We start from the raw sequence: 22941 nt of genomic DNA on the forward strand, positions 1-22941 counted from the left end.
CTGTCCGAGATAAACTTAAGAGCGACGTCCGAATCCGTGCCACTGACCTGTCCCCTGAACACGGCTGTATACTCTCCTGTCCCGAGCGGTTCCTTGACGTTCACGACGACCTCTTCAGCAGTTGTGGTAGACACGAACTTGAGAGTTGCCCCTGCTTGCACTAGCGCGTCACGTGCAGTCTCCAATGCATCGGCGTCAGGGGTCTCAACTGGTACAGTCGTGGCAAGCGAGGCGAGTGCTGATTGTCCGACAGCCTCCTCGTCGCGGAATTCAAAATGCGCCCGCGGAAGAACTCGCCCTCTCACTCGATCAGCCGCAGTTGCAAACCCCCTTCGGAGCCGCCTCCAACCGCGGCCAACGTACCGGCGAGCTCGGCCAAAGAGACCCCGGACGCGGTTGACGAAACGTCTCCCTCGTGATCCTACTGGGCGCGTGACTGTAGTCGCCCAATTTCTCATCCTGGTACCAAATCCGCGTCTCCTCGGCTCCTCACTTCGCAACCCCTCCGGCTGACCCATCACCTGTTCTTCAGATGGAGAGGTCGTTCCTCCAACGACGCCAGGTCCGCCGACAGCCTGTTCAGGTTCTGAGACGGCGCTTCGCGCTCCTCTGCGGAAAGGCGACCACCAACGAGACGGATTCAGCCAGCCCAGCATACGGCGACCGGGAGCCTGCTGGACCGCTGGCTGCGGCAGCTGATCCTGCGCGACGGGTGCCTCCGCGGGGACGGCTTCGTCGTTACCGTCTCCAGTGGACAGAGGAACTTCAGCGTAAGGAGCCGGAGCACCAGTTCCTGGCGCATCCTCTGGCATGTCAGGGGCCAGCGGGACCTGGACGGGGGCACCCAACGTGGCCTGGGGCACGAAGCCCAGGCTGACACTACCTGCCGCCGCGAGAAGCAAGGCAACGTGCGTCCTCATTTTGGTAGAGAAAAAACTCCCTTTGTCTCTAGTAGAAAAACTGATACTGGTACAAAATACCAGTGACGAGCTAAATAACTGCGTACTCAACACTGTCCAACACGCTGAGGAGCAGTTGAGTAGTTTGCCGGACTGTTTCCTTGAGAGGTTCTGGTGCGAAGCATTAGCCGGAAATTCCTGACGCGATAAAAGGGTCCGCGTGTCTTTCCACTCTGTCTTGAACCAAGGCACTGGCCGTTCCTTGATTTCGCGTAGCTAGCGGCACGTCCCGTCCCGGGCTCTCCGACTTGGCGCCGGGCTGGTCGTCAGTGCTGGACCCCGGGAAGTTCCGCTGCCGCACGTGTGCTTGTACAAGTAAAACAGGGCGCTTGTCAACACCAGGGGAGGATCGAAGAAAACAAAGGTTCCTTAGAGTCAGATCTCGATTGGAGACATGCATTTTCTTTCGAGATGACCTCTGGCGCGCAGTACCATTCTTGCTATACCGCCGCGACCACAGTCCCCCGCTCCGTCGCCATCGGACTAGCTGTGTCGCAACGTACGGAGAGTCACGGACTAGAGACAGGGATTGCAGTGGCGGCGGATATCATTTAAAGCACGTAGCCGACTGTTGGTTGCCCCTGAAGGCTGCATCGAAATTATTCGCTTTTTACTGAGCTGCAGTAGGGCTAGCAGAGGTGGAAGATGTGTTTTGGTACCCGAAGGCACCCAAGTTCGAGTGCGTATCCTGCAGTCGCAACGGGGTCACGGGCGCGGCGAACCCCGACAGGGTCCGTGCTGTTGAAAATTCAAAACAAAGAACTGCTACCGGTGACGGAAGAACTAAGCGAAACAGAGAACAGGGGTGCAATCAGGAGAGAAGATGGAAGCGAAAACACCTGGCCGTCCATCCGCGACGGGTTCGCACAGTCCACTGCCCAGCGGCTTCGGCCACTTTCCATGGCAACAGCGCTGCAAAATCTGGAAAACACCGGCTTTTGTCGTGTGGTGCCCCTCGTCACTTAACTCTCACTTGTTTTCAACATAATGTTTGCTCCTACACCAGTGCGTTTCCTACAGAGTAAGTCGGCAGCTCCACTGTTGTTGCGTCGTCGGAGCCAAAAAAGCTGAGTTCACAAGAAGGTAGCGACTATGGAAATCAATGTGAAGTGAAAATACGCCATTGCCTTTCTCGGACACGTGCTGAACGATCACCTTTGTGTGGTAGCGGCCGCCAGCCATCGCACATCGGCCACTCTATCTGCCAACATGCTTCACGGGGAGTTGAAATCGACTGCAGCAGTTCAGAGAGACAGTAATGGCAGAGCCTTACCCCCCGCCGTGGTTCCTAACCAGTCGCTTTTTCTTGTCGAGCCTCTTGAATTACTGCAGTGATAAAGACACCGTCGAAAAGACCATCAACTACATAGCGAGATGAGCTAGTGACCCCTGTGTCCCACGTGGAAAAAAAGCATTTCCTGCGACCAAGTCACGCCCTCATGCACACCAACTGTGGAGCACCCTTCTGTATAGAGATGCACGCGCTTGCGTTTCTTTACCAGTACAGATCAAGACAAACTGTAAAAGCCGACAGACAAACCGGAGGTCACGAGATGAGCAGGTAGCGAAAGAGAGGAAAACGAGAGAAGGAAGCAGCAAGCGAATGAAGGCCGAAAACTCCTACGGGGTGGCTTAACCTTTCTGACTTGCCTATTGCGCGAAATTGTCCACTGCGTTTCTGTCGACTGCAATTCGTTGTGGCCAGCGATACACTAAACGTTGTCTGCTCGCTCGAGGCCGGTGACTGTTTTATCTTGTCTCTGTCCGGAAGCAAGAGCTAGTAGAGAGGAACCGATATAGACTCAAAACAGACGGCGTTTTGTTGACATAGCGACGGCACCAGCAAGGACAGAAGGCGATAAGGGAGAGGAAGGGGTCAGATCGCCGGTGAGCTACACGGAGGCCAGTGGGGAAAGAGGAAGCGAACGCGAGACAAAAGTAAACTTATACGTCAAAGGAATCGATGACGAAAGGGAGGGTACTGGAAACGGTCTTAAAAAGGGGACAAAAGAACCTGATGTTGAACGAACCCGAAAAAGGGGGACCAGGGGACCACTCAGTTGCAAAGATACTCTGTGAGAGACATATACAAAACACGTATCAGGCGTCGGATTTCTCAGGGGACAACGTGAAATCCTTAAAAACAGCTGGTTGCACATGCCAGCAAAAAGTGACGGTCATTTTAACGGTACGTACACTGCAGGGGTTCGTGCCCACAGCGTCCGTCGCTCCTGCGTCGTTGCCCATCTTTTTCGTCCTCCTTTTCTCTTTCTGCACTAACAAAGCGAGATAGGTAGCTGCAGAGACCTCTGCCCGCGAAATCCCCGCGTGCCGCGAGGAGAAGGGTGGAAACCCAGCATCGGCTACATGTGTCTAACTGCTTGCCTTGTCCGAACAATTTGTGCCTCGTGTGCGTTCGGTTTTTGCGGGCGTGTGGTATGGTTTCTAAAGGCGCGCATCCGAGCCACGAGTCACAAACCAGTTATGAGCAGTGCTCGACACCCGCACATCGATCAAAGCAACGCGCATTTCCTGCCGCGCTTTCTCCTCCCCTGTGCGTAAAGCGCCAACAACGTGGCGGCCTTTGGAGACGCCGGGGCCTCGCCGCACAGTTGAATCGCGCGAAAGGCAATGGAGTTTTGTATCACGCAAAGAAGGCAGTGGCCAGAATCTGGTTTTTCTTTTCTACAAATCACCATATTCGAAGTCATCAAAGTGCTCGGCTCCTGCACTTGCATCGAATTCTCCGCCCTCCCTCCCGGGCGTGGGAACGCGAGGAACGCCAGCAGGGAGAGAACCCTCCTCTGTTCCATCTCGTCCTTGGTCATGCCTGTGTGGTCCACGGCGCGTCTCGCGCGGGAGGTAATCGGCTGAAGACAGAGAAGACAAAGGAATGAACTGCGGAGTCCGCGCAGGATCCTGGAAGATCGACAAGTCAGGCATCCACGAGGAAGAACGGACCGAAGACGACGGCGCGTCGAAGGACGTGTACGCGTGGCGCTTTGGCGTCAAAGCTTGCAGTTTTGAGAGATACAAATGTCTGAGTGCGCCAAACTGAAGACAAAACGCACAGGCAGACAACGACGATTAGAGCAAGGGGAAAAAGCCCGGACGAGCTTCCGTCGTCTTGTCACTCAGGCCCGGTGGAATGAAGTCGAAGGCATCTTCCAAAAAGCGAGAGTGCCCACTTGTCTTCTGGTTCCTTCTTCCAAAGCTCTCTCCGTTCTCACGGGCGGGTGCCTTTCACACACACGCGCGCGGTTCTTCCTGATGCTTTGCGCTTTTTATCTCCCCTCTCGTCTCGACGTCTCTCCTTCCTCTTTTCACTAATTTCCCTTCGCCCTTCCCCAGTTCCCCTGCCTCCTGGCACCAAGTGTCTTCGCGTGGCTCCTTATGTCGCCTGCCAAGCCGTGGTGCCTGGCAGCTCTTCGCCGTTTTCTTCTGTGGAAATATGTTTCTTTTCGCGTGTTTCCGTGCACGGCATCCCGTCGCCCCGTTTCCTCCGCTGTTCTCCGCCGTCCAGTCCCCGCCTGTAAACACCTTCCCTTCTCCGTGCTCTCCTCTCTGCTCCCCCCCACCTCCTTCTGGCCTCTCTCCTCGGCCTCGTCTGTTCCTCTTCACCGCTCTGTGCGGCGCGTTAGCGCCGCACAGTTTTCCCCCTCCGAATTTCTTCTTCTCTGTCTCCGTCTCGTTGGCATGTCCTCTCCCTTCCTCGTCCCCTTTTTCCCTTTAGTTCTCGCATCTTTTCAGGGTTTTTCCCCCTGCGATCGTCTCCGCGCACTCACCCCCAAGAACGCGGTCTGTATCAGCTGGGACACCGTAGGCAGGAGAGCGATGCCGAGAGGCAGGCGCAAAATCACGAGACGGTGTAGTACCGTGTAGAGATAGAGAAGCACGAGCAGCAGAAGAATCCTGTACAGCAAAACCCGTCCACACACGCGCACAAGTGGAGAACAACACGGCAACGGGTGTTGTGAAGAGGGACAGTCCTGCGAAGAGCCAAGACACTGCCGACAAAACGGACTGAACGGTACCCCAACGGGAGGCCGCGCGGTAAAAACTCCTCAGAACCTTAAAAAAAAGACTTCCCCTTGAGACGCGAGCGACGGGAACGCAAACTACAAGACCGCAAACTTTCGTTTTTGCGGTTCGCCCGCGCACATTTGTTTCCTCACCCGTACAGCAACAGCCAGAAGGCAAAGAGGGCAAACTGAAGAAGCGAAGACAGAAAGGAAGAGGAACCCCGGGTTTGTTGGGATATCTGTAGCGCCGAAGCCACTCGCGCCGCCGCTGCATCTTCATTCAGGGCTGAAAACAAAATGCAAAAAGCATCGCACAAAGAGAGGCGATTGCAGCGCACGACGTCCACCTTACACACACACCCAAGTGTACGCACACATCACACCATCTATCTACATGCCTGTCAATCTACTTATCTCTCTACCTCTCGAGCTATACGCCTACCTATATGGATATACATATAACTAGGCACAAACACACGTATCGATTCCGAGAAAAACAGATAGAGATGCACACAGCGGTTGTTGCACAGGTCTGCTTTTTCATACAATATACATATATATACATATATATGCATATATACATGTATATATATATATATATATATGTTTGAAAGTGTGTGTATGTGTGGGAGTGTTCCGGTGAATTCTTGCGTATCGCTACACGCGGTGGACACACAGAGGAGGAGCAGCCCTTGGCTGCTCCACATGTGAAAACCCCCCCCCCGGCAGCTTGCACACGCAAAAAACAGAGTGTGCTTACAGCGCAGAACGCAAGGCGGCGGGTTGAACGCACACGGTCGCTGCCGGGCGTGGATGTACGTGACGCAGCATTCGTCAACGGTGCCTGCAAAAGGAGACAAAAACCGAACGCGCACGGAGTCTCGCCACAACTCCCGTGTCGCTGGCGGATCTCCGAAAAAGGCGAATTTTTGCGCGATTCCCGTCCCCCACGTCGCTGTACCTGGCCGCTCGTGGCACTGCTCGCCGCCACACACTCCGCATTTGCTCGCGCAGCAGGCCGTGCCATCCGGACTCGCGATGCCTGTGGCGCAGACTGGATCTTTGAAGACGGAGTCGACGGTGGCTGAAAAAAGGCCAGGAAAACAGCACAAAAACAGAACCTTCGCGAGGCGACCGAAAAGAGACGCTTCGGCCAACTCGAAAACGCACTGAACTCGTGTCAATGCAGCTTTGCGGGGGAAGCGGCCACGGCAGCATCCACAGTCATTCATCTGTACATGGTCTTTTCGCCCGCTCAAATTTAGAGATCTTGCTATAGCTCGTTCCTTTTATGGATGCGCAAATACACGTATACACCAACAGATATGCACACATTGACCTCGAAGCGTGTCAGGACGAACTCGTCACGGGACAAGAGTGGAGGCACCAGCGGCGCTTGAGCGAGACGCGAGGGCGTGGATGTGTGAAGAGAGACATCCGCTTGCGACAGTCACTTCTTCCGTAGCTTTAAGCTCACCTTCGCAGTGCTTCCGGAGGAAGATTTGGATGGCCTGGAGCGAGGAGATTTTGCAAGGAGCGAATCGAAAAGCAGCCATTGACTGTGAGGCACGACTCTTCACAAGTCCCTGTTCCAGCAGCGAGGCGCCGCGCTCACCACCTCACCGCTTTTGTTCACTCAGCCACAAAGGCGTATTACACATAATAAATGGAGTAATGAAAAAAGGCCTCGAACCCTCAAACGTGTCCAAAGTTTACAAGTTAGTCGCTTACCCTGAAACCGTGAAGCAGAAACTCGAGAGCGACGATGGAGTTCCCTGGCGAGTCGGCAGCAGAGACACACACCGTTGAAAACATAAAACCGACGAGGGTGGCGCAGAGCCGAATCAAGTGGAACGGGCCGCGCACGAAAGCACCACAAAACGCCTGGTCTCGGTTCCACGCCCTGTCTCCCTCGCGTCTGTCGAGGCCTCTTCTCTGGTCGCACCTTCCGCTTTGCAGTTGAAATCGATTCGAAAGTGATGGACGTCTCTGTCTTCTTGGCCTTCCTTCACGTCGACAACAGTCACATGCGACGGCGGAATAATGCCGGGCGTGCTCGCGTCTCGATCGCGTTCCTCTCGCGAATTCGCCGAGTGGAAATGGTGCACAATCGGATACACCACGTCCAGATCTGCCGCTGGAAAAAGCACACGCAAGAGAGACGGCAGACACGCTCTTCTGGGAGAGACGCAGGCTCGAACGACGCGGGAGGGAAAAGACGACCGCTTCGCGCTGCGTGGCGCTGCGTCGAACTTTTGAAGGGAAGGCGCGAGAATGACCGCCCCACAGGTCCCCAAAGGTCTGGGTGACGAAAGCTCTGGAAAAAACACTGACAAGACTGACAACGCGGCGCATCCGAGGAAAACGAAAGAAGAGAGAGAAACGTACCTATACTTGGAAGCTGCATCGTGACCTTGCCCCCGGTACAGCCTTTACACCAGACGAAAAAGTCCATCGAGTTTTTCTGACAGAACAACACGCGAGACAAAGAAACAACTCTTCCGCGGTGAAGTGTATCTGCGTTTCCCTCGTTCCCGTATCTCGAAACTCTGAATCGCGTTCGTCCGCCGCCGTACTCTCTGTCCCCATCCAGGCGCTTCCTCGCCATCTCGATCGTCTCTTCCCACCCGCCGTCCTCACTGTTCTTCGCTTCGTCGTCTCTTCCCTCTGCCCTGCCTTCTGTGCGTGACCGTCAATCGAGTGCGGCGGGCGTCTCGACCTTCGCGTGGACTCGCCTCTCGCGTCGTGGACACCAGCCGATCTCTTCCACTCTGTTTTCAACACCCCTCGTGTCCTCGCTTTTTCTCTTATGCTCGGATTTGCTTCACCTGCCTACGTCTGCCTACGCTGTTCGCGTGTCTCCTCTCTCCCAACTCTCTGGACTCTCCCCCCTCGCTCTTCTCTCACATCCTTGGGAATCTCGACTTGAGGCCTCCGAACGTCCGCACATCCCGGCGCCGAAGACCCGTCAGCCACAAGGTCGCCTTCCAGCTGCGTCATCAGCTTCAGCCGGTGCCGCCGAGACGCGTCACGCAAACCTGACGCCGCCCAGTCTCCAGACGCTGAAACGGAAACACAGAAGCGAACGCACACACGGGTATACGTCGACGTACACATATCCTTGTTTCCATATGCTCGGCCATCTCTCTACACGGATACACATATATTTAGATACGCACTGGAGTGGCGAGAGAGCGAAATGCGTAACGCTGCATATGCGTGATGAACTTCCGAAGCACCTGCCCGTTTCTGGAAAATGAAAGAACCTGGAACGCCTAGCTCTCTCAGGTTGCGGCGTGACAAACATATCTGGAGATACCCTTTTGGTGGTGCGTGGGTTTGAAGAAAAGACGACAGAGAAGACGGCTTCGCGCTCACCTGCATCGTCGACATCGCGGTCCTGTCCCAGCTTCATCTGCGCCGGCTGCGTGGTCCCCATGTGCACGCCGTGCGCAGGCGCTGCAGGAAAGGAGAGCGAAGGGAGAACGGCGGACAAGAGATCCGATGACGCAGACAGAAAGTAGCCCCAGAGAAGACGCGAAGAGTGGCCATCCGAGACAGCGAAAACGCGTCGGCGCCGCACCGGGAGACGTCTCCGCTTTCTCTTCTCTTTCCGGGCCCTCTCTTTCGTTCCTTTCGTTTCTTTCGTTTCGTTCGGGTCTGGCTTCGTGCTGCGCCTACGTTGGAGATGGCGGTCGTTTCCAGCACACACGACCTTCCAGTAAAAGCTCACAGGAGCGCATGCATGCGTCCAGAGCGTGACGTTGACCATGAGTGCATGCTTTTTCGCTTCCTCGAGTCCGACTTCCAGTTCGTCTGCCAGCGGATCTCGACACTTCAGATACTGGATGTCGAGGTCAGCAATCGGTCGGTGCTTTGGATCGACGTGGCTGTGGAAGATTTCTCGTCCCTCCGCAGCGTTCAACCGGTAGGAAAGGGCGATGCCTGAGAAAAAACCCGGAAGCGAGAAGGAAATCGGCAAACCCCGGAGATAACACGGCCGAGACGCGGAGTTCGCGACAACGGCGCACAGCCTCCGGGCACGCGCTGGAGAGCCAGCCCAAGAGATCCACGGACATGCAGGCAAAGGCGTGAGAAAGGAAGACGGCGAGACACACTCACTCCCGGAAGCACCACCAGAAAAACACATGAACAAGAGAGTTGCGTCTCTCCCTCGACCAGCGCGCTGCCTCCTTTTCCGTGTCGACGACGTCAAAAAGAGAGAAAGAGTAAAGCGAAAGACAGAGAAAAAGAGAGAAAGAGTAAAGCGAAAGACAGAGAGAGAGAGGGACAAAGAGAGCGAGAGAGGAAGACAGAGAGAGAGGGACAAAGAGAGCGAGAGAGAGGGGCGGTAGTTTGACGTTCGTACTGTAGTCGGCGTGGATCTCGACGTTCATGACGGGCATTTCGAGAAGAGCGGAGAGCATGTCTCCGAGACCCACGACTGGAGCGGACATGCGGAAAACGGAGGCGGCGCCCTCGGCGATGCGGATCACCGGCAACCCTGAAAGAAGCACAGTCCAGGCGCTCCGGATCTCAGAGAAAAGTCGTCTCGGTTCGCGCAGTCCTCCCCTCAGAGACTCGTAAAGCGACACCCTCCACAGCGCCGCACACATGCATAGCCCAAAAGACCATCCAATACACAAACATACACATCAACACGAATATAGAGGTATAGTCATGTATACGTCAGCCTATGCAGGTTAGACACAAGGTCGTGGGGATCTGCATCTCTCGGCACTCCTGTATATATATATATATATATATATATATATATGTACGTGCGTCAATTTCTGTGATTTGTGGAGTGTGTTTGTTGCTTTCGGCGTTTTCCGTTCCTCCGCCACGGAGACTGTGTGTCTCCACGTCCTCACCTTCTCTGTTTTCCGGCTCGGTCACGTTCCACAGCGGCGTCACCTGCGAGTGTTCGACGACGAGTCGCGGATTGGCAACGGTGTCCCGGTCGACAGGGCGGCTCTTCATCTTTTCCTGGACAGCCACGTTGTCAGCAGATGCGCTCGCCGGCTCGTCGAGGTGGACGTGATGGAGAACCGGTAACCCATGGCCCTCTTCTGCCTCGCGAGCGGCGAACGCGGGGTAGCGTGCAGCGAGGTCTGTGGGGAGATTGGAGACGAGAAAGACTTCCAGGCCGTTGCATCTCTCGAGTTTAACGTGGTGAGACCGTCTCCCTATGAAGCCCGAGGCGGGAGCGGCCGAAGAAGCCGCGAGGCTGCGAGGCACGAGACGCGCATGCGTCAGACCGGAGAGAGATGTGAGGTTGCCCGAAAGCGAAGAATCCGCGGGCGCCGATCCATTTATATGGGCATAATTCGCTTGGAAAGAGGCCTCGAGAGCCTGGAGAACGGCACTCCCCGTCGGCGTCGGAGACGCCGAAGGACCATTCGGAAGATGGCGCTCCGGAAGAGACGACAAAGACGAGAGGGGAGAGGAAGAGAGGGGAGAAGAAGACAGGGAAGAGGAAGAGAGGGGAGAAGAAGAGACGGCAGAGGAAGAGAGGGGAGAAGAAGAGACTGCAGAGGAAGAGAGGGGAGAAGAAGACAGGGGAGAAGAAGAGAGGGGAGAAGAAGAGAGGGGAGAAGAAGAGAGGGGAGAAGAAGACAGGGAAGAGGAAGAGAGGGGAGAGGAAGAGAGGGGAGAGGAAGAGAGGGGAGAGGAAGAGAGGGAAGAAGAGGAGACGGAAGAGATGGGGAAAAGAGCCAGAAGGACAACGAAGAGCCAGGCGACGAGCGAGGGAACTTTTGAAGACAAGGGCGAACGGTTTTTCAAAAGTGAAGACAAAAAAAGACGGCGGTGGAGGGTCAACGACAAGACAGACTGAAAAGAAAGAGGAGACGAGAACCGAAAGTCGCTTTGTCTAGACTTGCGCGCGCGCCTACAAAGACCCAACGCGTCAGGCAGACGCGGGAGGTTCTTCCCCTGCGCCATCTTCAGGGAGGCGTTTTTTTTGAGAGAGAAGTGGAGAAGTACGCGAGGGATTGCGGCAGGAGGACTTGCAGAGACACCACCGCTGACCGCCAACTCTCTCCCAGAATGAGACGCCTCCAAACTCGGTTCCAGAACGAACACTGGAGACGCGTGACGCGACAGGAGAGGAAGTCTCTGAACACGGCGAAGAAGAGAAGACGGAGAATAGAAAGGGACGATGAGAGAGAGAGGGGAGTGAGAAGAAGTAGAAGGTGTTGGCCTCGCTGTCTCGGGCTTTGCATGTCTTTTCAAACGTGCAGAGACAGGCGAATCCTTTAATCCATGGCTGACTGCATGCAGTTCCCGAGGAAAGCTCGCATTTAAAAAAACGTCGAGAGGAGAGAGAATAAGAAGCGAGAGGAAGTTTTCACCCTCTCGTGGTGAGTTTCCCCGAGTCACCTCGCAGTGTTTTAGGCCTCTCCTTGTCAGGAATCAATGAGTGAAGAAGGCATTCCCGAAGAGCGAGCGGAAAACCAGCTTTTCAAAAACTGTGGCACAGAGCCGATTGCTGAGAGGAGGCAGGGCTCTCAGAGACAAATCCTTTTTCTCTCGAAAGCCAGCGCTGCGTGAGAGCGCCGATTTTGCGCGCGCGCGCGGATCGCTTTCTTCGCAGGGCGTTTTGAGGCGTGCGCACACACACACACGCATGCGAACGGCACGGGCACAATGGAGACAACGCGAAGAATGTTCCGGTTTCTCAGGAACTTAGAGGCGAGGCGAAGCCCGACTGAGGGATCGGAGACGCGTTCGAGTCGCGCGGAGAATCAAGGATGACGCACAGACAACCCAAAACGGAGACACCGCCTCAAAAAACGCGAGGCTGGGCGCCAGCGTGGCCGTGCAATTGGTCTCCGTCTTCGTTCAAGGCACTCTCTCTGTAGCCATCTTCCCAGTCTGCCGCTTCTTCTTTGAAGCGTCCAAAACGAAGAATCGGCTCTCGCTTGCGCTCTCTTTTAACAGCGGAGGGAGGCCGAGGACACCGCAGACCGAGTGCGTTTCGTCCTTCCTGGTCTCTCCAAAAAACTGCCTTCGAATCTCAATCCCGCGAGAGGCCAGAAACGAGGGCGCTGTCTCACCCAAGACTCCATGCTTGCCTTCCCCTCCACATTTGACTCGCGTTCCGCTCAATCTTTCCGCCCGTTTTGTCCATCTCCCCCGACGTATGTGCTGTCCCGTCTGTAGCTGCGTTGTGCCTTCCGCGGCTCTGCCTCGCCAGAACACGAATCTTTGCGAAGCGCAGGTCTCTGTGCCAAGTTCGCATACCCTTCTGCAGAGGCATGAGCAGACGTGAGAAAATGTAGCTTCAAGTAGCGCGTTTCGGATGCGAGGCGGACTCGGGTGATTTCGGGGGGGGAGAACTGGGGAGCTTTTTGGGGTGTCTATGTGGATGTTGCGAACGAGGTTTTCCTTCCTCACCGAAGGCCGACAGAGATGACACAAACTCGAGAAAGGTAGCATTGTCGCCGCGCGTTTTCGATCCGGGAGAGCCGGTCCCTCTTGCAAGTTTTCTCTACACGTCTCGGACGCTTACAAATGCACAAGAGGCTGTGCTGAAGGAAAAACGCTGCAGAGACACTTACGCTGCCTTCGAGTCCAGAGGCCGCTGCAACTGGAAACCGTAAATTTAAGGGGAATCCGCGCCCAGAGCCTGCCTAGTTACAAGATGCGCCTCAATCCAGGAGGCAATAATGCCGCCGACTCGAGAAACAGAGAAGAGACGCCGGTGTGCTGGAACTCCCTCTTTCCTGTCGTGAGAAAGGCTCTCGAGTGTGGAGTCTGAGTCGAATGTACCTGCCTCATTTCTTCCTTCCGGGGTACAAAAAAGCACTTCCTCGAAAACCGGAAATCTCCGCGCCATCTCTGCATGCGTGCGCAGTTCGTTGACCGGAAGCGCGTTTCACCAGGCTGCTCGTGCCGAGTTTCGCTTCTTTTTCCCTGCCGATTGACCCAAAAAACCCTGCCGTGTTCTGGTGCGTTTTCCGTGGGACGCCAGCTTCAGTTGCCTTCCCCCACATCTGCTCCGCGACAGGCCGCATCTACGTGATCCGCATGCTTGTGCGAGTAGGGTTGGGCCGCGCCTCTACGACTCGGTGCCGCCCACGCGTTTTCCTCCGTCGAGACCGCTTTTCTCTGCGTGGAGAACCCTCCCGTATGTATTCCGAGCTTTTCGCTCTCTCTGGGCAACACCACTCGAAAATGCAGCCGAACAACCTAAAACTCCGTTCACCGTGTAGACCTGTGGGCTAGAGGCAGGGAGACAGCGAGACGCTACGGCTCTCCTGGGTCCGTTCGCTCTGCTCAGCCTCGAATGTTTCTCCCCTTCCCACGGTTTCCGAGACACGCCACTTTGTGGGCAACCCGTGCGTAACAGATCGGCCACACTGCGGCCGAGCTATCGGCTGTGTTATCAGCGCCGGGGCTGGTCTCTCAAAGAAAACCTGTTTTCCCCGCGGCGTCAAAAGAAAAATTTTGCCGTGGACGGGAATTTAAGGGCCAGACTGGATTTCGCTGTTCTCACGTATGTGTATCTGTATGGACGACTCAGTTGCCTCAATCTGGTGAAAAGGCCGGATATGAGCAGAAACTCTCGCATACAGAGACACACACGCACACTCACACAGACACACTCGTTTTTCCATAGAGAGACGAAGTCCGGACAGATATCGCGGGCACAGACATGCACACACAGGTCGATTTTCCCAGACAGAGATGCGGGGTCGGGATCTTCACCTCTCGACGAGACGCCTCGAGTCCCGGCAGCGAGCGCTTGATGTTGTTTACATGGTTCGGACAATATACGAGTAGCAGAAAGGAGAGTCGGCAATTCTAGGTAAAAACGATAACGATGTGCATCTCACCTACGCAGAACGGAAAAACTTCGAAAACACACAGGGGCCACCCTGGTTCTCTCCGACTCACAACTTTCGCGTACACACACGCCCCTCGCCCGAAAGTGTGCGTCGAAAGTCGGTGTCGCGAGAGGACGGCGTCTTTCGGTGTTTTGCCTCTTTTAACTGCGCGCTTAACGCCGGATTCTGGGCCGCGCAGGCCTTCCGGAAATCGCGAACTGCCCAGCCCTCGCCAGCGGCATCTCTACCGGCCTCCCAGGGTCGGGAAGGCGCGCTCGTCTTGGATGTCAGGCGCGTCACGGCTCTTGACGAAACTTCCCTGCAAAGAAAACACAAACGCTCCAGCTTCACGTTGCTCCACATGCACACGGCCTCCATTTAACCCATACTTCCTGGCGCCAAGCCCACACACCTATAAACATATACATACATACATACATACATACATACATACATACATACACATATATACGCACATTCGCTGGAAGCGTTCATTACGGTTTCCCTTTCTCGACCGTGTGTCACCGCTCGCAAGCAGTCAAATACTGGGCACGGGGGGAACACGGGCCGTTCTACCACGAACTGTTAAACAGATAAAATCTCCCAGTGGGAAGATTGCGTGTGCTTGTCCGCAGAAAATGGATCCTTCGTGTGTGTCCTCAAGTGCACAAAGAAACTCACCCCGCGACCGCGGCCTCGTCCTCCACGGAATTCCCGCGAGCCGGACGGGCCAGCACCTCGGCCTCTCCTGCGGCCGGGGAAGAGGTTGACGCGACCGCCCCCGTTGTGGATATATTCAAAGACGTTCATTGTCTTTTTCTTCGGTTCTTCGTGCTCGTCTTCCTCCTCCGAGGTGGTCTCTTCCTCTTCTTCGCGCCCCTCCTTCACGTGCAACGTGTATCCTTCCGCCTCAAGTTCCTGGTCGGTCGTGATTTTCTTGTTCGACTTCTTGATGAAGTTCGGCAGGTTCTGACGCTTGCCTTCGAGCATCTTCTTGTAGGCTTCGAGGTCCAAAACCTCCTCCTTCTTCTCTTCCTCGACGGCCTCTTCTTCTTCGCCCTTCTGTGAGACACGACAGATGCGCCACATGTCCCGCGTGAAACGCACTCTGAGACGGAAACGCCTTCCCCTTTTCAGCGTCATGTACACAACGGAACAAACCGACCGACATTTCCAGCTCTTTTTTTACGCATGCACGTGACGCGCGCCGCGCGGCCGGTTGAAGACTGGAAGACGGGACATCCCATCTCCCCCCCCCCCCTCCCCCCTGGGTGTTTCTCAGAAGGCCTCGTTTTGCCCTTCCAGACTGTCCCCTTCTCTCACGCTCTCCCGCCTTTCCTCGAAAAAACCGACAAGCGGATGGCGTGCCTGTCGCCTGCTCCTGACAGCCGATCCAGAGTTGGTGGCCCTCACAAGCGAGGACAGACGTGAGACGCTTCGCTTACCTTTTCTTCGTCCTCTTCGCCGTCTTCTCTCTTCTCCTTTTCTTCCACCTTCTCAGCTTCTTGTTCGCCAGCGGCTGCTACGCGCTCGTCGTCGCCCCAGTTGTGTGCCCCGCCGCCGCTCTTCTTCGGATCCCGACCTCCCATGGCTGCAGGCGTGTGGCGGTCGTAGCCGCCCTGAGCGCCGCCCCGGCCGCGCGAGTAAAACCCGCCGCGGCCTCGACCTCCGCGGAAGTTGCGTCGCTGACCGAAGGCCTCGACACCCTGTTCTTCTTCGTTCTCCACTTCGTTGCCTTCGCGGAGGTTTCTGCGAGGGAATCTGCCGCCACGGAACCCGCCGCGGCCGCGGCCGCCGAACTCGCCATGGCGAGAGTTCACCCCGCCCGGGCCGCTTTGCTCCTCGCGACCAAAGCGCCCTGAGCGCAGACGACAAAAAAAAGTGGACGGGGGATGCGTGGGACACAGGGAAAAAAAGACGGCAACACACACTCCACGAAACTCCCCAAAACACAGAGACACGCGGATGTGCGGACACATACCCATACACACACGCTTACACTCCTCATACGTACTCGGGTTCTGTGAGGTTTGGACACAACTGAACGGTTTGACTGGTGATGCACACGAGACATGTGGAGTAGCGGGCGGGGGGGGGGGGGGGGGACGGAGGCGCGACACAAACGCGAACGGCAATAGTTTTGCCGACGCTTGCGCGAGAAGGCTCTTTCTGCGGAACACGAAAGTGGGGGATCTTCGCCAGAAAACTTTCAAACTGGGACAACGCAGGCGCCGGAAAGAGAGGCGCGCGCGCGCCTCACCGACACGCGACAGAAAAAACAGGCACGCAGGACCATCACCGGGAGAGCCGCATGGAAAGAAAGAAACGCAAGCAAAGTGACAGCAAGTCCACTTTTGGGGATGTGGCCGTAGCGTCTGTATCGTGTTTGAATGCCTTTGCGTATACACACTACATAGACGTGCGGGGACAACACAACCCGGTGCGGTCGCAGGGCAGTGTGAATGTCCATCCGATTCACACAGCACAGGTACTAAGGCCCGCGAGCAATCCTTGAAGCACGCATGTGACGCCAATGTACAGATACGTTTTGGACGCGAGTAAAACGCCCTCCTGTTCGTAGACTATCGCGATTTCCCCCCAGAAAACAGTGAGGACCAGCAGCGCCCGGCCCCGCCTTTCTCCGCCGACTCCTTCACCGCCTTCCCCGCTTCTAGAAGGAACTTTCACGAGGAGGGGCATCTGCAGTTCACTAGGAACGGAATCTGTACGCATCTAAAGATTAAAAATTGCATGAAAACCACACGCCCCGGCTGTATGCGCTCCCCGTCGGACTCCGGGACTCCCGCGTTCCATCCCTTTGCGGGATTGAGGTGAGGTTGTCCTTGCCGCGTTTCTCGCCCCGTTTTCGTCGTTCGAACACTTTCGGGATAATGTTCCCTGAAAAAAACACGTTTTTCCCCTGGTGCCAGCTGGAAGAACGCGGCGCGCGCGCGTACGCGACACAGAGTGGGGAAGGGGCGCGACGACGGCGAGCCCCTTGTGTGTTTTCTCGATTTTCGTTTTTTCCTCACCTCCCGTGGTAGCTCGGGGACGCCTTTCCGAGTCGTGGTGCGCGGAGACGCCTTCGTTTGCCTTTTTTCCGCTTCCCGCATTGGTCCCGGACAGCTGTTTTCCGGTACTTTGCGTCTCTCCTGTGGGCGCAGGAGGAGAGGAGAGAATCACATCCTCCTCACCGGAAGAGTCGCCTCCTTCGCTGTCATTGTCCGCGAAAGCTGAGAATTTATTGGACACGCCAACCGTGTAGTATTTCCGTTGGGGTGCCATGTTAGAGACTGGGAGCGTGAAAAGCCGCGTCAAAAAGCAGAGATATCGGCCGAGGAATCGGAAAACGCGAGGACGCAACGCCCGCAAACTCCCCGGGGGGCGGCTCCGAAAACAACGCGAAAACACAGCACGGAGGCGACAGCGGCAGAAAAAGAACAGCCAATAAACGAGAGAAAAAGAGGCGGGAGGCAGAGATGAGGCAGAAAAAAGAGACGGAAACGCGCAAACCCCCTCGCAAAATCCTGCGAGGACGATGGGACGAAGACAGCAGAAGCGAACAAGTATTTGCCTCTCGACTTGGCGCCTCGTGTACTAGCCTGTATCCAGGTTTTATTCAGCGCTCTCCAATCTGTGGAACGTTTCCCTCACAGCGCTCCGCATGCCCAACCCGCCCCTCTGAGGGGTGAGACGGAGAGAGAGAGACCGATCGGGCTGCCTTGAGCGCGCGTTACGCGGCTCCACGGGACTCGGGCACACTCTCTGCCGTTGCGGATCACAAAACTCACAGCATGGAGGGCGACCGCACTGCGCGGATTTGCACAGCATTTGAGCGCCGGGAAAGCCGGAAAAGAGGTTTGGCGTAGATGCGGGCGTGTTTTTCTCTGTTTAAACCACCACGCGCAAGAAGTCCCTCCTTCGCTCGGAGACCAAAAAGTGTCGACACCGAACCGTCCTAATAAGCGATGTACACGCTTTTGTGGGGAACGGAAGTCGAATCGTGTGGACACTGGCGAGAGGGTCTACGCAATTTGAGGCATGAGAACGGACGGCACACAGGCTGGGGCGAAGCCTCGCGTTTTCAACCGCCACTTTCTGCAGCTGAAAAGAACGCTGTAGGCAACTCCTTTTCGCACACGTGTCTCTCCCCACTCGATGGCTCAAAACATCTCGCTCCTCCGCAAAAAGACGAGCCCGATGTGACTCGACGGCTCGTAGGCGCGGGAACAGGTCGGGAAACTGCACGGTTTTAGATCGCTTTTTAGACAGTCCAGTGGCAGAGAACTCTCGAACGAACATGCACACGCTTTGCCCCATATTGGCACACGAGCGCCGCCACTGGGACTATTTAAACTGATCGAGACAGGACTCGCCACAAAATCGAAAGGCGCCTCCAGCGCAGGGCTAGGCGCACCACAGGGCGCCAGCCGACTGACGCAGGGGGGAACACACGCCGTGACAAAAACCCGAAATCGCCGCCGCTAAAGGTTCCCCAAAAGGAACCAAACGCCAGAAACGCGCAGGAGCGCTTCGTTTCCGGAATCTCTCCTGCATGCCCCAGTTTGTTCTCCCCGCCCTGTCTGCACACCAGCGCGGACACACACCAGGCGGCTGTGTCCTGTGCGCCGGGGAAACTTCCCCTGCTACCTCACGGGTTCTTCCGCTCCCTTTCCTTTTTTCCTCGTCTGTGTCTTTCCGGCGAAATTCCTCTCTATCAAACTTCCTCGCCGCGGCTCGCCCCTTTTTGTCGGCCTCGGGAGTCGCTGCATCCACGCACATCGGCGTACAGCGCTTCCGGCCTGCCCGAGAACCGAATGAGAAAACCGTGGCTAGGAGACGGCACGGCGACGGTACGTGGTTTCCCTCGTTTCTCTCGCTTTTTTGACGGAAGCGTGAGAGTTTCCAACGGACCTCTCCAACCCGTCCTCGATCGTGACCGCCTGTGCACACATCCGCGTGGACGGGAGGCGGCCGCTGTCGCAGGGGGAAGGTCTTTAGGTCTTGTCTGTGTGGACTGGAACCCATCCCTCCACGACCCAACACATGCGCCGCGTGGACTTGGTCTGCTTGGCTCTGACCGTCTGTTGTTCTCCCGGTTTCGTCTTGTCTTCACTTTCGGTTTTCAATGCTCGCCGCTGTGCGGGCTCGGGCGTCCACATGGACCACGAGGCTCCCGCGGTCCGTGCGGCCTCTGGGCTTTCCCCTGCCTCTTCAAACGTCCGTGCTACCGGCCGCGTTAACCGTGTCCCTTGCTGAGAGATCGGGGAATGCGGTGGTATAATGCCACAGATTGCTGTGGCGTCTCCCGACAGACGGGGCACGGAGTGTATAGGACGTCTGGTTAGGCGCTCGACAGGCGCGCGTGTGTGCGTGCCCTGCTTTGGACCGCAGAGACGCGTGCCTTGCTGGTGACGGGCCACAGATCCCTCGCGCTCGCAAGCGTGTGCGTGAGAAAGAGCAGAAAAAAAAGATGAAGGGAAGCCCGCGGGAGCGCGCCGCCAACACAGGAGCGTCGCGCGGGGTCTGGCGCCGCTCGGGCGGCCTCCAAAAGGGGCTGATGACAGTCGCGGACAGGTGGATCCTCGCGGGGCTGGTTGCGTACCGAGTTCTGAATGGCGTGGTTTTGAAGTCGTCCTTCAATCCGGACGAACACTGGCAATCGAGCGAGGTCGCACATCACCTTGTCTTCGGATACGGCTTCCTTTCGTGGGAATGGGAACCGTGCATCGCGTTGCGGAGCATCATACACCCTGCGGTGTTTGCAGGCGTGTACTGGCTGCTCGGCCGTCTCGGCTGGGACAGCCCGTCTGCCGTCGCTCTCTCGCCTCGCCTGGTACAGAGCATCATCGCTGCCTTCACTGACTACGGCACATACCAACTTGCCAAAGAGTGGTACCCTTTCCGGCGGAATGGCACAAAGCGGGGAAGTGTCTGTGGCGGGACGGGGACAGACTCCGATTCTCTACCGTTTTACGTGCTTCTCTGTTCCGTCTTCAGCTGGTTCCAGTTCTTCTGTCTCCCGCGCACATACTCGAGTTGTCTCGAGGCGGCTTTGAATGTATGGAGCCTGGTTTTCTTTGCTCGAGCGTCTTCGCAGGCGCGTGGACGCGCAGCCGGAGCGCCGACGGCTTCCGGCGAACCGAGGCGGCGCGCGGTGGGCTCTGAGCGGCCAGAATCCCCTCACGCATTAAGACGGAGAGTCGGCTCGAAGGCGCCGCGAGTGGACAAGGGCGGAGACAAGGAAGCGGACGGCACTGGTTCGGATGTGCAGTCGAAACCCGCGGAATGCAACTCGAAAGTGTATCTTCTGTTGGCCTTGCTCCTGGCGGCGCTAGGTGTTCTCGTTCGGCCGACCGCGGCGATGTTCTGGGCGGTCTTTTGTCTTTCCAAACTCGCTCAGCTGTGCGGCACTTCTTCTTTGAAGGCACATGCCAGCGATGAGGGAAGCGAAGGCCAGGCCTCGGCTCTGCAGCCTACGTGTTTCCTTGGCGTGTGCGCGGGCGTTGGGCTCGCGGCCGTTACCTGCAGTCTCGTGTGCGATTCCCTATTCTATGGATTCATCACTTTCCCGCCATGGAATTTCGTGAAGTTCAATCTGTTCGCGGACCCTGGAAAATTCTACGGCGCGAAACCGTGGCACTATTTCCTCTTGGAGGGACCCGGAGTCGTGTTCCTGTCCTTTTATCCCTTCCTGGCCGCAGGCGTGTGTGTGTGGTGGAGCACCGTCAAGTGTTCGCTTCGGCGTCCACTGGAAGGGCGGGGAAACGGCGGAGGGCCAACCCGTCGCTCCAGGCGCGGTGTGCGTGTCACGCGCCTCGTACGCGAGCTCATCACGCGGGACGACGGAGCGACGGCCCTCGCCACACTCTGCGCGCTTGTTTTGCTCTCCACTGCAACGCACAAAGAATATCGGTTTATGGTTCCCTTCCTCCCCCAGTTGCTGATCTTCACCGGTACAGGCGTCGCCCGCGCTGTGCTGGGTCCAACTGCCGTCGCGCAGCAGCTCCAGGCCTCTCCGTTTGTGGACGGAGAGACTCACCTCGAGGCCTCAAAGCCCTACAGGCCATCGAAGTGGATCCAGGTCGGCCTAGGCGTCGGGTTCCTCGTCCAGGTCACCGCAGCGGTCCTTTGCGGCTTCTTCCACCAAATGGTACTACCTTCGGCGCTGCAGCGCATCCCAGACGCGGCACTCGCGTCTCGGACCGTTTCGACGCTTGAGATGGCCTTTATATGGCAGAGACTCCCACACGGGAACCCCACAGATCTAGCGTTTCTAGCCGCTCTCTCTTGGGTGTCTGCTACCGGGGGCGTGGTCGGCAGGACCGAGAGAAAAACTTGGTGCGCCAGTGGCGCACCAAGTTTCTTGCGGCCTTGTCGCCTAGACAGCACATCTTTTACAGAGCTTTCAAGAGGCGTTGCGGTAGCTGCGCTCAGCCTTTGGTTTTGGCGGCCTGCGTCTGTGGAGACGTGCGCTTCTCTTTCCACAAACCGTTTCTGCGTGATTCCCCCAAGTCACGGCCACAACCCCGACCGTGTGATGGCCTTGACGGAAAGAAAAAGCGGCCTGGAGTCACTTGGATGCGCGGTTTTTTTCTGTTTTGTTTCCAGGGATCCTCGCGAGTTGTGACGCATCTCCAGGCCTTGCCTGACACTGCCTCGGTCTTCTTTCTGACTTCCTGTCACGAGCTGCCGTACTATTCACACGTACACCGGCGAATCCCGATGGGGTTTCTAGACTGTTCGCCGCGTGTCGACGACGGTCTGCCGATGAACTGGCAACAGCGATTCTGGAAAGGAAAGAAAGAGGATCGCATTGCTTTTCTGGATACCTTATTTCCACGCACGCAGACCGAGGCCGTTGCGGCCAGGCGAACGGACAAAAGGCCGTCTGACGCGTACTCCGATGTGGCCGAAAATAGCGATCCGCGCGTGAACTCATGGTTCGGAGATGCCAAACGCCAGCAGCGGATCTCGACGAACCCTGGGAAATGCCTCGAATATCGTTTCCGCGTGCCTCTCGAGGCCCGAGAGTTGCCCACCCACTTGGTGGTTCCCAACGCGCTCTTGACGGATCTTGCGGATTGGCTGGGGGAACGGGGCTTCACGCCGGCACTGCCTCCCATTTTTGACGCTGCCTTTGCCGAAACACCGGCCGGAGATGTCTCGTGGCAGCATTTGCTAGTCTTTGAAAGGCGCAAGGAGACGACGACCTAAGAGCCGGAGCCTCGCGAAAAACACCGCGCCTCACCTCATTGCACGCTCTCTGAATCCTCGTGCTTTCTAGCGACATGGCAGTTCATCGCACTTGGGCGAAATGGCCCATGTCTGAAGAGCATAGTCGTTGTCAGACTCGCAGAATCTGAAAATTGAGACTCCTTTGCTATAAGCAGAATCCCCCAGGACCGCTTTATTAGGAGTGTGGCTCTTCAATCAAGAGCAAGAATCACTGGCATGTGCCGCGTAGTTTTCCTTTTCTGGGGTTTCGAGCGGGAGACTTGTCAACACACACTCAAGGAAAGGTTTTCGTGTTCTCTTCGGTACGCGATTCCACAACCAGGGAAAGTTTTTCGATCTCGACTGTCAGCGTGAGCCGCAACATCGTTTCCTTGACTACACTAGTATGGACTCCCTCTATCCGTGGTACCACTCCAGCTGGGGTTTGTGGAAGCCGCCTCGAGGGGCGCCTGCCGTCAAGTCTTCTTGTTGGCGTGTTTGCTTTTCGGAGACTTTCGCCGGGCACGGCCGTGCCGCTCTGTGCAGATTCTGTCTTTTCTCACGACTGAGTGACTTAAACTGTTGTCATTGGGGGTTTTTGTTACTGACCTCGTTTTTTCGCGAGGCTGCCCCAACCTGCATACCTTGCCCCGTTGGTATACTGAGAGCGCGTCGCGTGCGTTTTTTCACTCGCTGCGCTCGACGCGAAAGAGAGCGTCAAAGCGCCGACTTTCTCGCTCGTTCAGGGGAGAAACGATCACAGAGATCAGGACATACACACACTCGGGAGGAGCCGCCTCTCGGGGCATGCGGGAAGAGGCGCGAGTCGTTCGAGTTCTCGAACTGTGCGTGGAACCTGGAAATCTCAAGGCCGATTTGTCGGCCCTTCTTTTTGCTCTTTCTCTTGCC

The 22941-nt window shown here is 56.5% G+C and overlaps 4 protein-coding genes across 4 annotated transcripts in view; 1 reads left to right on the forward strand and 3 right to left on the reverse strand.

The window, feature by feature from the left end:
- The window catches only part of NCLIV_004230 (hypothetical protein), a gene marked incomplete at both ends in the record, with an annotated part of 1405 nt that extends 485 nt beyond the window's left edge, over positions 1-920 (reverse strand). The window contains one exon of the mRNA XM_003879925.1: positions 494-920. Coding sequence (XP_003879974.1) covers positions 494-920 — 427 coding nt within the window. The remainder of the gene's footprint in view (positions 1-493) is intronic.
- A 2724-nt stretch (positions 921-3644) lies between these two features.
- On the reverse strand, positions 3645-10927 carry NCLIV_004240 (conserved hypothetical protein; the record flags this gene model as incomplete). The annotated part of the gene is made up of 13 exons (XM_003879926.1): positions 3645-4013; positions 4745-4871; positions 5135-5267; positions 5742-5825; positions 5943-6065; positions 6927-7118; positions 7370-7445; positions 7889-8043; positions 8360-8440; positions 8663-8926; positions 9351-9485; positions 9856-10512; positions 10879-10927. 13 exons carry the CDS (start codon positions 10925-10927, stop codon positions 3645-3647), a joined length of 2445 nt encoding a protein of 814 aa, XP_003879975.1.
- Positions 10928-14059: 3132 nt separating this feature from the next.
- On the reverse strand, positions 14060-17100 carry NCLIV_004250 (putative nuclear RNA binding protein; the record flags this gene model as incomplete). The annotated part of the gene is made up of 4 exons (XM_003879927.1): positions 14060-14134; positions 14497-14877; positions 15261-15673; positions 16848-17100. 4 exons carry the CDS (start codon positions 17098-17100, stop codon positions 14060-14062), a joined length of 1122 nt encoding a protein of 373 aa, XP_003879976.1.
- Positions 17101-19288: 2188 nt separating this feature from the next.
- NCLIV_004260 (hypothetical protein) lies at positions 19289-22032 on the forward strand (the record flags this gene model as incomplete). The annotated part of the gene is made up of 2 exons (XM_003879928.1): positions 19289-20968; positions 21427-22032. The coding sequence occupies 2 exons, from the start codon at positions 19289-19291 to the stop codon at positions 22030-22032; spliced, it is 2286 nt and encodes a 761-aa protein (XP_003879977.1).
- Between the last annotated feature and the right edge of the window lie 909 nt (positions 22033-22941).

The sequence above is a fragment of the Neospora caninum genome, chromosome Ib (assembly GCF_000208865.1).
Source record: "Neospora caninum Liverpool complete genome, chromosome Ib".
NCBI classification, from domain to species: Eukaryota; Apicomplexa; class Conoidasida; order Eucoccidiorida; family Sarcocystidae; genus Neospora; species Neospora caninum.